The sequence below is a fragment of the Tachysurus vachellii genome, chromosome 11, assembly GCF_030014155.1.
Source record: "Tachysurus vachellii isolate PV-2020 chromosome 11, HZAU_Pvac_v1, whole genome shotgun sequence".
Classification (NCBI taxonomy): domain Eukaryota; kingdom Metazoa; phylum Chordata; class Actinopteri; order Siluriformes; family Bagridae; genus Tachysurus; species Tachysurus vachellii.
Genome location: NC_083470.1, coordinates 22455651 through 22469269, shown reverse-complemented (window position 1 = coordinate 22469269; position 13619 = coordinate 22455651). Strand labels below are relative to the sequence as shown.

At 37.3% G+C, this 13619-nt stretch overlaps 1 protein-coding gene across 4 annotated transcripts in view; it reads right to left on the bottom strand.

Annotated features, from left to right (window-relative positions):
- pdlim2 (PDZ and LIM domain 2 (mystique)) overlaps nt 1-13619 on the bottom strand; it is a 51823-nt gene that overhangs the window by 29395 nt on the left and 8809 nt on the right. For all 4 annotated transcript variants that reach the window (XM_060881918.1, XM_060881915.1, XM_060881916.1 and 1 more), the window contains 2 exons: nt 8067-8198; nt 5262-5413 (listed from right to left, as the gene is read on the bottom strand). In XM_060881918.1, the coding sequence (XP_060737901.1) occupies nt 5262-5413; nt 8067-8159 (245 nt within the window). In that variant the 5' untranslated portion in view covers nt 8160-8198. The remainder of the gene's footprint in view (nt 1-5261; nt 5414-8066; nt 8199-13619) is intronic.

Below are 13619 nucleotides of genomic sequence, written 5' to 3'. Positions count from 1 at the left end.
AGAAGGAAAAGTTGCCATAAATTCACGTTTCTCAATGGCATATCGGTTTTAAACCTACTCCATGATTTAGAGCAGGACAACGAGCTAATGCTCACCATGTGCTTGGAAATCACACATGGAATGCTCCAAAAAAAGGTTTGAAAAGGTCAGGTCAGCGATGTACGACAAATCGGGCTGCCAAAATCAACGTGATACAGCCATGAACCACAGATGAGCATAAACAGCAACATTCTTGGTCACGGCAGACAATTTGCATTGAATTCACACGGACTTCAAATATCTTTGGCTTTAATTGAACATTTTTCATTCGCCTTTATTTGACTTGACTTTTAAAAGTCTATACTTGCCAAATTCTTCAATAAAGACTGTGATGTGTTCTTGTCAGAATATGTGACCAACAACAGACCAGTGAAAATAACCAACCCTAACTTTTACATCATCAATCACAAACAAAAACATTCTTCTAAGTTAGCTTGAGGTAACAGAAATATTTTTAGTCCGTCCTTTCAGCATTGGTTTACTACTGTATTTGTTTTGCACGTTTCGGGTGCAACATTATAACGTTGTAAAACCTCAAATATCTCAACTTATAACCAAAGAAGCCTTTTACAATGTGCGATTTCTGTCAGCAGTAAAAAAAAGAAAAAAAAAGAAAAAAAAAAAAAAAAAAAAAGAAAAACCAATTGAGCTGGTAATCATGCATTGTAAAGCCGGCTTTATACACATAGTCCAGTGCTGATAAATAAGATCACATTAGACCTCAAAATGGACCTTAATGAAGAACTGCATGGCTTCAAACTCCAGCTGTCCTTTTCACTTGACTCTGAGGTTGTCAGTATTAAGATTACCATGGCCCTCTGCCGTGTGACATCATCGATCTTAGAGAGGTCTAGGGAAAATCTGAAACTGAGAGCCAGCTGTGACAACAGAGATGTGAGCTAATGAGTTCTTTGCCATTAGACAGTTATTCTGAGAGAGAGAGAGAGAGAGAGAGAGAGAGAGAGAGAGAGAGAGAGAGAGAGAGAGAGAGAGAGAGCGAGAGAGCGAGGGGTCTTGTACGTGTCAGCATTAGGACATTTCCTATATTGCTACTGACAATTTTTTTTAAAAACTTTCCGCTTTTTTGAGGCTTACTTCCAGAGTATAAAACATATCAACACATCCATAAACCAGAGACTGGGACTAACTTGAGATAATGAAACATGGTATATACTTTGTCTTTAAAAACTAACAAAAGGGTCAAAAACAGATCAAGTAAACGCTTTGACTAAAATCCCTCTGGGTAACAAAGACCACATTTACAGTCAGAAAGTACACCTATACTGTACACCGATGCCCCCAGAGGATGCCCCAAAGGCATTTTCCTTCATACCTGCCTCTCCCATATGAACAGTTAAGGGGAACCAAACATGCGAGCATCTGTGAAGAGGTAAGAGCGGGAAACAGATAGAGCAGGATTGAGTTGAAACATCAAAGCTTCTGGCTCAGAAGCAGCTGCCTCTGCAGACAGGCTCCATTAATGCTCCACTTCATGGAACGATGCGGCCAGTCTCTGCTTATCTGCACCATTAGAGACAGCGCTCTTTACATAGTCCAGCTGCTAAAACAGGTGGGATTAGAGCACTTTTAATGAAAGTATTCAACGGCATTGGTCATCCGGGCCAAGGATTTGTGACTGTGCTGGGTGCTGATTTTGGCACTTTGCTTTGTTGTTTAATTAATCATGTTTTGTTGGAAATGACCTGACTGATGAGTGCTCAAATAAAAGACCTTGGGTGAAGGCCCTCAACCTTCCACAGTGGCTATGCGAGGTGATGGAAATGCCTTGTGTAGCTGAGGACAGATGTCTCAACCAAACAAAAGGCCACAAGAACGAGGCGGAACATTTTAGGAGAGCGAAGGTTAAACACACACGGTGGGAAAATATGCAGCGTGAGAATTTTAAAGACTCATAAATCCTGTCATAGAATAACAGAGAATGTATACACAACAAAAAAGAAATTACTCCTATTATTATTGCTCTGACTGCATCCGACTGCACACATTCAGTGAATGAAAGCAATACCTCAGTTCCTCTGTTGTGATCTCACCATAATGTTTGTAGCTCTAAGCATCTCTAAGGAACAGATTCATGCTCTCCCAATACCTCTAGCATGGTAGCTAAGTGTAGAGAATAAATCCATCATCTCTAATCGCTGTGAGTGTATGTAATCTATTCAATTTATCTTTGTTTTGCTATCCTGCCCATCAAATAATTTAGCATGCTAATTAACATTTTTTGTCATGTACACAATCATTCACAGTATGACATGTAGCAGAATACTTTTCATGACTGTCTCTGTATAAGAATTGTAAGATGAAATAAATTGAAATAGAAGAATAAGGACATGTAATTTGTGTTACAATAAAGTGGGAAACTATACAAGGTAAAATAAATAGAGGAAATATTAGAATAATGTAGCAAGTGAATGCTATATTCATAATCAATATAGTGCAAAGTGTGTATAAACAGGTGGATCGGGTGAGTAGAGGGTTCAAATGTGTTGGAGCTTCTCTCTTAATTTGACAAAGAAAATCTTTGTACAGACTCACAAATATGGCTTTTAAAATAAAGTCAACCAGAAATATTTAATGCTAAATTTGATATTAAAATTTCTGTGGAGGACTATAGGAGCGCACTGAACAGCTGATTGTAAAACAAAACTGATTTTATAAATCAGACATGCAGTCACACATGCAGAGAGAAGACTGTTGAAGAACTGAGAACATCACACCTCTCTCATTTTCAATCAGAAGGTAAAGATGGAAGTTACTGTTAATACTATTACTCGCTTGAGAAAGTAGCACTGGCAAAGCAATAGAGTCGGCCAGTGAGATTCGCACATACACAGACATACTGCAACGGAGTGCAAATGTCCACATGGTGTTGTTTCTGGCCTGGACAGAGACGTGAGGTCAGCACAGAAAAATCCACTTGCAGTGAGTGCACGGGTGTGTTTATACGCCCTTTGTCTCAAACTTCGGGTTCTGCACATTCACAAACAGACGTGTGTTTTTGTGCAGATACATAAGGAATGTGTCAGAAGGAACAAAGGTGTACATGGGCATAAGGTTTTGAATACCAGGAGGAAGGCCAGTGTTATAGACTTCACATACAAGTTCAATGTGAAAAAAGGAAAACAAACAAAGCAAAGGACAGCTCTATAAAAGTGTCAAAGAACTCGAGAGGCCAGCAGGTCTCCGATTGTTCTCGTTCCTGGGTGGAGTAACAGTAGGGCAGGGGTCTCTATACACAAACGCTGTGTATGTACAGTGATTAGTGTTCTCATTCAAACACCACAAAGCACGCTGCAATGCTGCCTGGTTCACAGCGATGCCTCACACAACTTCAAGAAACATGTCCAGCCTTTCCTGAAAGGTAAAGGCTAATACAATAGGCAAAGTCAGAACAGTATTAGCAAAGAAAACAAATGTCTGAATATAGGTGTGATGTGTAACGCAATTGCCATGTTTTCATATTCCCATCACTTATACTGTATATGCACACACTCCTAGTTAAATATTTAAATTTTGATCATTTTGACAGATTGATAGTTTGACAGGCACAATTTCTAAACAGGCATACTCTGATATTTTATTTCCCGCCTGCTAACCTCCACGTACTTTGTGGTCTAGCCCTGGAGTCCACTGGAATCAGATATCATGCAAAAATATGCCAAACTAGCTTTTTGTCTCTAATAAAGCGTAAGATGAGCCAATCTATCTTCATATTATTTCTCCAGGTGTTTTGAACCATTAATCAGAATATTTACTACCACCACCAGGAAGCCATGCCCATTTCCCTAATCTCACATGATTTAACTGAACTCGTATGATGCTCTCGCTTTCTGTCACGGCAGGTGAAAGTTTTGAGTTCATTAACATGAAATCAGATGTGTCAGCACATGTCTGACTTACAGTAGCTACATTAACATTACACAAGCATAATGGTAACATCAGTTAACTATTTTTATTATTAGGGATGATGCGGTTACATTTGTCCAAAAATGCTACATTTGGTTGAAAGGGAAGACCTTCCTTTAGCAGCAGAAAAAAAGAAAATAGCATCCATTTGGACTTTAGACAAATTGCAAATGAATTATTAAGAGAACTTCCTTTTTTTTTTTTTTTTTTACTTTTTACTGAACATGATCAATCCTAATTTCCTGACTTACAATATTAAACTGTCCCCTACTCTCCTTAGACTTGAAATGATTTTAAAAATCATTAGTTTTCCTTTTTTTCCCCCTTATAGTTTTGGTTCCTGAAGATAAATCTGTTTAGCAGGAAAACTCAATCAAGCCTGAACCTTGTACTCTGCTGTTTTATTTGACCAGTTTTCGTCACTACACATTTTTGTGGCCATATCTAATAAGCTAATAAACCCTTTTTGCAGATTTAATATAGAATGAAAGTCTCCAGTGCCTCTGCCTTTTAAACAACTGTCTTCTGTAAAGTCTGTAAAACAGAAAGTTCTCACCCTAATGCCAGTGAGTCTCAATTTCAGGAATGTTGATAAGGATCAATGTTCAGGCTTGACCTGATTAAGGTGTCACTGCTTTTGGCAACACAAACACACAGCTTTGCGTCTGGAAAGATTCTTCACAATGAGATTTTACAATCATTTGCGACGATTTAGGTTTTGTTAAGGAATTTGCACTGGAAAATAAGTAGCATAAGAAACTGCAAAATTTTAAACATCATGAAACGTATCATGTGATCGATCATATGAGTGCTTGATTATTCAGGATCATCTGGGTACTACTCTGCGGTATAATGGAACAAAACAGATAAGCGATGCAAGTAAGTGGGTAAAAAAAAAAAAAAAAAAGCTCAGAGAGCTACAAAGGAGCTCTAGAGCAAATTTAATGGTAGACTGCACCAAAACAAAGATAAAGGAAGAAACCAAAACAAGCGAGAGTAAGTGAGACAGAGGGGGAAAAAAGAGACAGTGAACTGCAGCAGATGTTTAGAAAACATTCCTGTTTTAAGTATCGTGTCTACACTTTTAATCTCTGCATGTTTAACTGTCCATCACTTGTGACATGGATAGGACTGAGATGCAACATGGCCACACTGGTGTTTAGTAACATTTTCTAAAGTGCTCATGAAAGCATTAGCATTCCAGACGTTCTGACTGTTTTTACAGCACATGCTTGTGCAAGAATTGCAGCAGTGTGTGTGTGTGTGTGTGTGTGTGTGTGTGTGTGTGTGTGTGTTACCTCTCTACTAACAGCTGCAGTTGTGTTTTGGAGCTTTTGATTTTGTTTTGTGCCTCTACGTTCAGCATGTCTCCGGTATTTTCTCCGTTTATTTCCATGATTACATCACCAGGTGCAAGGTTGGCTTTCTCAGCTTTACTGCCAGGGTTCACCTGAAGAGAAAGGCATCAGAACACAAACCACAAAAGTGTCAGTCGTGTTACTGCAAAAGAAACAACACATGTCAAAAGTGGAGAAATCAGTAGCTCAGGGCATACAGATTGTCTGCCATACAAGCAATGCTGATAATACAGTATTCACAAGTATATTTTTCTCTTGTCCTATTTATTCCGATAAATTGAATACAAAATCAGTTGGTTTGTATAATTTCCAATTCTCAGGACCTTTACTGAACTAACACAAAAACATAATTATATAATTTGTTAGGGCTGTGAACATTATGTATTAATATGTATTATACAATATGATTTTATATACAAGAATTTTCTACTGAATTTGAAGTTGATTAAAAAAAAGACACATTCATTCTCTCACTCTGTCATGTTGCAATAAACTTTTGAAAATCTAATTTAAATTAATGTACTTGACTGTGTTGTACATTGGAAATAAATGCATGAATCTGTTGGCTGTGGAAATTCGAGAGAGAGAGAGAGAGTGTGTGTGAGTTATGTGTTGTCAGATCCTAGCCTGTACTGCACGAAGCCAAGGTCTCTTCTGATGAAGACAGTTCAACACTGTGTTAGAACCTCCAGAACATCCCAAATAATACTAAACATCTAAAGTATAAAAAAATGTTTACTAGAGCTAAAATGTTCAAGTCCCACAAGATCAGAGTGGCTGCTAAACAACGAAGTGTAATGAGACGCAGACGCACACGTGCGACACCCAACCACACACCATGTGAAACAAACAAGACAATGATGTCTTAGGAAGAAACGCAACAAAAGCTGCTCTACTGAGACTCGAGCGCCAGTCAGACTCCGCTAGTCAATAAGGGCTTCAACCCCATTACAAGAGGAAACCGCACACACACACAGGTCAGAGTGCTCCAAATGCCAACCAAAGTTGTTTTTCTCCTTGTGTATTGAGAGCAGGGGTGTAAAGGTGCAATGTCAGTGGGCACTCAAGTGGTAATTAACAGTCACCACAGAGACCCACAACAAAGTGTGTCTCATCAGATTATTCCATATACGCCTCATTTCACACAGACTAAAGATGCACCCTCTTTCATTCTCTAGATGAGATACACAAAAAGAAAAAGAGATGATGATATCTCTTCATACTCTCACATACGTTATTTAAGGGAAAGAAATGCCATGAAGGAGGGAAGGAACAGTGGGAGGGAACTCAACATGTACCCATGCCAACCACTTGCCGCTTCAGTGATCCTACAGCAAAAGCACAGATGGTTCGCTTCTACCTCACATGCTCAGCCATGATGCTCCACACATTTCTATAATATTTAAAACCATATTTGACATCACTCCATGGGAAGCACCAGCTTCTGCTCTTACAATACAGCTCATATCGTGACACCGGGCTGCAAGAGCATGCTGTTACTGGCCTGTTGGAGTCAAAGAATGTCGGTGGTGGTTATACAGAAAAAAAAGTTTTAAAGTTAATGTGGATTCTGACAGTAAGAAAGGCAGCAGTACTCCAAACTATAAAGGCTGTTTTTGCTTTCTGGTTGTAGTGTTTGGTATGTTTTGTCTTACAAATTCTAACTGCATTAATACCAAATAAAAGAAAAACAGACTCACTGACCAGTATCGCCAAACTCATTTACGCAATATAAATTTGGTATAAGTCAGTCAATCTCTGATACAGTCCTTTAGGGAAAAAGTGTTGCAACCTACTTATAGTGACTTATTAAAGGGAAAACCTTTTTTTTTTTTGATCTGGCATATACTTTCAGTACTGTTTCAGAGCTGTTTTTGCTTGAGGCTCACAGAAGCAGTTCTGGTAATTTGTGGGTGGACCAACACCTTACGCTGTATTTTTTGTTGAATACGTCAGCCTCGATAAAAAAAAAAGTTTAAATCCATTTTCACTAAAGCACATGTGGCACAAATCTGGCTTGCATATTTTGCATTAGATTGGATTTTTTTTCATCAGCCAGATGGAGGACACGAATTCCAAACCAGATCCCAATCTGTAGCTGATCAATCCCTCCATCTCTATGAAACATTAGCATTCAGAAGAAAAATATTCAGAATATATAACCACATGTATGCATAACACATGCAGGAAACTGTGTTATGGTGCGCTTAGATGCATAACCATTGTATTACTTTAACATTTGTAATACGAGTCATTTGCATTGATTTGAAACGTTTGTGTGCTTCCATTCATCTTCATCATTCAGTACAAGTTACAAACCCAATAATTATTGTGACATGTTAGAGCACAGGACCTTCTTTTTAAAACACAGGGAAAAATTAATTGCATCAGCTTTCACTGTGCCAGCTTCCACCTCAGTATTAGTTTTCCATTAGACATTGTTTCCTCAGTACAGTTCAGCTAGCCGTTGTGTGGCAAAGCCAGGATATCCTTACTTGCAGTCACGCAGCCTGTTTATAGACAGCTCTCCACTCACGTCCTCCCCTCCTACAAGCAGACTTTAAAATAGAGCCTTGCAAAAAAATATGGCTGGTAACAAAACAATAGCTTGCCCATTAGAAAAGCATTTTCCTTTTTCTGTAATCAAGGAGTTTCCTCTACAGCTAGCCAGACAGGAAATATGAGAATGTGAGATGGGCTATAATTTCATGGCCTTGTTTTAGGATTAAGAGGTGAGAACATTACCTTTGATACTGTTATGGCCTTCTTGAAGTCCCGACCGCCAGCTATTCTGAAGCCCCAGGGAGACGGACCAGTCAGGTTCACTGTGAAAGCCATGATGAGACTGCAGGATGCTGTGCACCACCTTACAGGGCTCTGTAGTCAAAACATAAGAGAAGGAACTCAAGAGCTTGACAAGACAATGACAGATGCTTCAGTTATCGACAATGACCAGATACACAATCGTAACACACATTAGAAAAGAAGTGCGCGCGTGTGTGTGTTGGGGTGGGAGGTGTATTTCAGAAGCTGTCAGAAATCTCTTTACAAAGAATGTTGCGAAATACAACAACAAATAGTGAGTGATCTGATAGATGACAGGAAGGCTACAGTAACTCCTTACAACTGTGCTGAGAAGAAAAGGATCACCGAATACAGCAAACCTAGAGCTGGATTGGTTACAACAGCAGAAGACCACATCTGGCTCCACTCCTGTTAACTTCAGCAGGACTCTGAAGCTACAATGACCACAGGTTTTACAACAGCCAAAAGTGAATCACAAGTGCAGGATTGCACAAGTCTTCTTAATCTTGTTTCATTTAAATCGATGCTCATCTCTGACAAAATCTCCCAACTTAGAAAAAGCCACACCAAACCTAACCAGTAGCAGCAGAGAGCGGTTACGCTCACTGTGCATTAGTCAGGGTGGTCTGCTTTCAACCACAATAGTGCCTTATCTCCAATTTGCATTGAATCCTACTCTTTGCAGAGCAAACCGCAGTGTAACCATCACTAGCAATGTAACCATCACTAGAAGGCAAATCAGTGCAGGAAAATATCTAAAAAGTGGTAGAAAGTATGGCAAAAGAAAGAGAAGAAATATTTTAAGAACTGAAACATCTCTCTCGTACTGAATTCAGTACTAATAATGAATTCCCAGAAATCCAGCAAATTAAACTGGGATTGAGAGAAACAGTGGTACAAACTTTGCTGACAAGACAATCCTAGCAGCCAGAGATAGGGGAAAACATTTTTAAAGTAAAAAACAAAAACACTAGCATGTATGTCAGTAGATAAGAAAGCTCCATTTTTGTGTACCTAGCATCAGCAAGATAACAACAAATATATTTAGTTGGACCAAATAAGTCTAAAAAGTCACCACAGTCCTGTCTACTTGATTCTTATTTCAGTTAATTCACAGGTTTATCTATATACACCCATCCATCCTCCTGTATATACCTTTTCTACTTTTTTCAGAAATGGACCAAGAAAATCTTCTCCCCCTTATCTGTCTATAGAGTAAAGCAAGCCATGATCCATTTTCTCAATAGTAAAACAATCATTCAAATTAACACAATGCAGCATGAAGTGTAGATTTCTAACCTCATCAAATGCATTACATTCTTTCAATTGTTCTTGACATTAATGCAGAATGGACAACCTCAAAAGTGAACGCGTTTGAAATCTTCAACGTGTTGACATTACTTGTTATTCAGTTCTCTGTTGAATAATATTATGACTGCTTTTACAAAAGCACAATGAAGTGTGTTCCTAATAAGAAACTATGGTGCGTTGCCATGTTTTAGATGTTCTCCCTCCATTATTTCCACTGCGTGCATCCAAAGCTCCCACCACAATCCACCCGAAACATTCCATGCAAAAGCAAAATAGCAGCTTTTCAACCAGACAAGTCATTGTAATGGGGGAAAAAACCCCAACACAAATCCTAAAATGTTTCAGCTGTGCAAGACACTCATTTGTTTAAAAACAAAAACATCATAACTGATCTGGAAAGGTCAGACTTCTAAGCCAAAATCTAATGTAATACTTCACATGACTCTCAAGCAACTTGTCAACAAGGTCAAACCACTGCTGATAACTTACTCAACCACTGGAGTCAACAAGCTATCATTTATCTCTACAGCTCCAAAAAGGACAAACTTGCACCTTAAAATCAAGTGTCAAACAAACAAACAAACAAACAAACAAACAAACTTCAGTTATACCAAAGAAACTTTTGATTTGTTGGGACTTTTATGCTTATATAAAGCACCATTTTCCAAACCAGCAACAAATACATTCATTCATAAGCATGGAATCTAAGCATGTACAGAAGCATAGCATATAGAGCTACATCAGCAATAAGGACACAAGCTTGAAAAATCTATATCTTACAAAAAGTAGCAGTCAGCATGCAAAAACCGCTGGTATCCGATTTTGTTATCTCGAAGAAAAGCTGCTTAATACAGCTGTAACAAAACCTATTCTCACATGTTAAGCCTATTCTCACCTATTCTTTTTCTCTGAAATGTTGGAAAGTTAGTATTTCACAATGTTTACTTTGTGCATCAAGATGTTTACATAATACAGAAATATATGGGAATGAATGAAAGGGTTTATTTGTTTAAATAAAATACTAATCCAACACTTCAGGAGAAGGGTTTAATCTGTAAAACAAATCAGGCATCAGAACACCACCGGAGAAGTAATCCAACAGGTGGACATTGAGAGAAAAGGTGCTTCATGTAATACAGTAGTGGTGACTGCCATCATACACACTTAGATAAAAGACATTATGACCAATGTGTATGTACAGGGAAGGACTGACTCCATATAATTTTAGTGGGAGGATTATGCAAGTCAAGTGACCGTTATACTTCACATCCTCATGACGAACATTTTGTTCAGATCGTAAGTGTCTTATGCAATTTAACCTATTTAACTTATTTCATGCATTATGAAATATGGTCAATTATGATCCGAGCCAAGAATTTTGAACTTCAGATAAGAAAGAAAGAGAAAAAGAAAGAAAGAAAGACTAAAAGAAGGAAAAAATCCTTAATCAATGCTTGAGTGGGTTTACACCACTTGTTTTTAGAGAAAAAAAAAAATCCATCATTAAAATAAATAAATAAATAAATAAAAACTACCACCACACATTTAGGGTATTTTTACTGTTGTCAAAACGGTTAAACACTGTAACACAAATATCAATATAAAGCTCAATTAAAAAAATAAAGATGCTCTCTAATAATAAATTCTTACAAAAAAAAAAAAAGAAAAAGAAAATTCCTCACAATATTTATGCAAAATTATTTTTGCTAAATTCAAAAACGCATACGGTTTTATAGGTTTCAAACGTATAAGCAAATAGAAATTATGCCTCTTTCTTTTTGAGCAAGTTCTGTTTCAAAGTCAGCTGCTTTTTTGTCATAAACATGATGAGCAAGCACATGTGACTGATAATGTGAGTGTGCCTTTATTACTAGTTAGCAGTTCGTCATACATAACGGAAGGAACATTTTTTTTAGTAATGCAAGTTTTTATTTAAATAAAGTTTCAGAGGTGCCTGAAACTTGTAAATAATTTATTTAAATCAGAGAGGTGTTAGATCCTATTCCACAAACAGTACTGGGGCCAGGGGACTGGAAAATAAGCTGCCTAGAAACATTTCTAGTTTAGATCCATTATCACACTCTCAACAGGGTTAAAACCCTTATAACAAATTACAACTACAAGCCCATGGCCATTTTTAATTAAAGTGTGATGGACCAATTGTGGTAGATCCCCTGAAATCTGCCAACACATGTTGAAATGCAGAAACCACAATTTCTCATGATCATAACAACTGAAACATGTTCCATTGAATCAAAAGGTTCTGCATTTTTGTCCAAAAAATCCAAATGACCAAAAAGTCTTTTATTCTTTAGGCAAAACATTTTGGTGAATTAAAAAGTGCATCCATAGAATATTGTCAAGCCGAACTAGGTTTCAAGCACAGAAAAAGAGTAAGACTTGTATTTCCTCCCTTATAGTGCCCTGCCTATTAGAAAGAGCCTCAATCAGTATACTGAACAAGACACTGATGAGAGAGTGTCCCTGTGTGCCAAGAGGAAATTTTCTGATGGCTGATTAGCCATTGTAAGCAAAACCACCATTTAAATTGGCTCTAATAAAGCTCTAATAAAAAAATTAACCAGAATTTAAAAAAAAATAAATAAATAAAAAAAAAATAAATAAAAAAAAAAAAGGAAATGCCAGCAAATGGGATCAAAATCCTTTTTGGCACAAAGACAGGCAGTTTCTACTTGTGACTACATTTAGTGCCTAAACAAAACATCCCTTCAATTCATTCTCTCAAACATCCATTCATTTAATTAGTCATAACAATCTGGTTTCATTAAAAGCAGGAAGAAAAATTTGACTCAACAGACAAGTTGCAAAATGTGATGGCATTCTTTGAATTTAAGTGTTTTAAAAGTGGAAATATCCAACAAAAAGTTTGGAGACATCTCAGACCTTTTTGTAGAACTGATGATGATATCAGTCTAAGCCTGGGGCTAACCCAGATGGCATTGATTGAATTGCATGTAAAGTAAATGATGCATTCAAAGTAGATGTGTCATCCTATGACACAGCAGGTAGGTAAATAAAGGTTATTAATTGTACTCAATGGAAAGGAAGGGAATAAAGACTTTTAGAAAAGTTTTTCAAGGTTAATTGGCAAAATATATATTAAAAAAAAAAAAAAATCACATTTAGAATTGCATTTAGGCAAAAAATTCCTACAGCATTCAAGGAGACGATATTAGAAAACGTATTATATTATAAGCAAGATACCTAGAGGTCAACCAACTAAAACCATAGCTTATTATAAAGAAGCTCTCCTACTGGATCAAAAACCTGTCAACAAACAGCAGGATGCGCTGTCTCAAATGAAGCAAAGTCAATTGATTTAAACATTGTACCTCAAATAAAGTACAGTACCCAACAAAAATGAATAAACTTCCAGAGTGGAAAGTCAATGTTATTTTAAATGACTCCCTGCTCTATGACTAACTGAAAATCCACTAAGGACTTAAATTCACATTATCCATCAGGTCCAGTGTTGTTTTTGGTATTTTTAAAGATCATTAGCAGGACAAACTAATAGAAACGGGTGGGGCTAGTAGTACTAATATCAGCTGACTGGTGACGCATACTATTGTTTTAACACTGAGAAGAGGAACAAGATAATACAGCAGTGATCTGATTGAATTTAATAAGTGTTTGTTAAAGGAAACACTGCATTCACATGGGTAATAGTGAACATATACTTTACGGTTTGATGTGGTCGCTATTACTGTAAGTGTTGTCTCCGAGGTCATGTTCCAGAAACTAAAGAATTGTTGCCCCCTGAAAGAGGATTGTTGCCCCCCTGAAAGAGGATATTAGTGCACTACAGTATATCCAGAGTGCATACCCACCCATAACACTAACCTTTCCTGAAAGAACTTAAAAAGAACAAATTTAGCATTTTCATGCACACATTTGCACATGTGCAATTATAGATTTGGGACAGAAGTTTAGTTTGCAAGTTTGTCATCAACTGCAAAATCGCATTTTCTGCCTCATAAAGCCAGATTTCGTTTTGTCCAGTCTTAGACCAACGATTAAACTTAACCAAGACCATTATATTCTGTGAGGACTTCTACTTCTTTTCAGATCCAGACATGCTTACAAAATATCTGAACCACTTTGTCCACTTTCTTGTAACTTTAGAAGTTATGAAAATGTGATGAACAGGTACAGTATGAG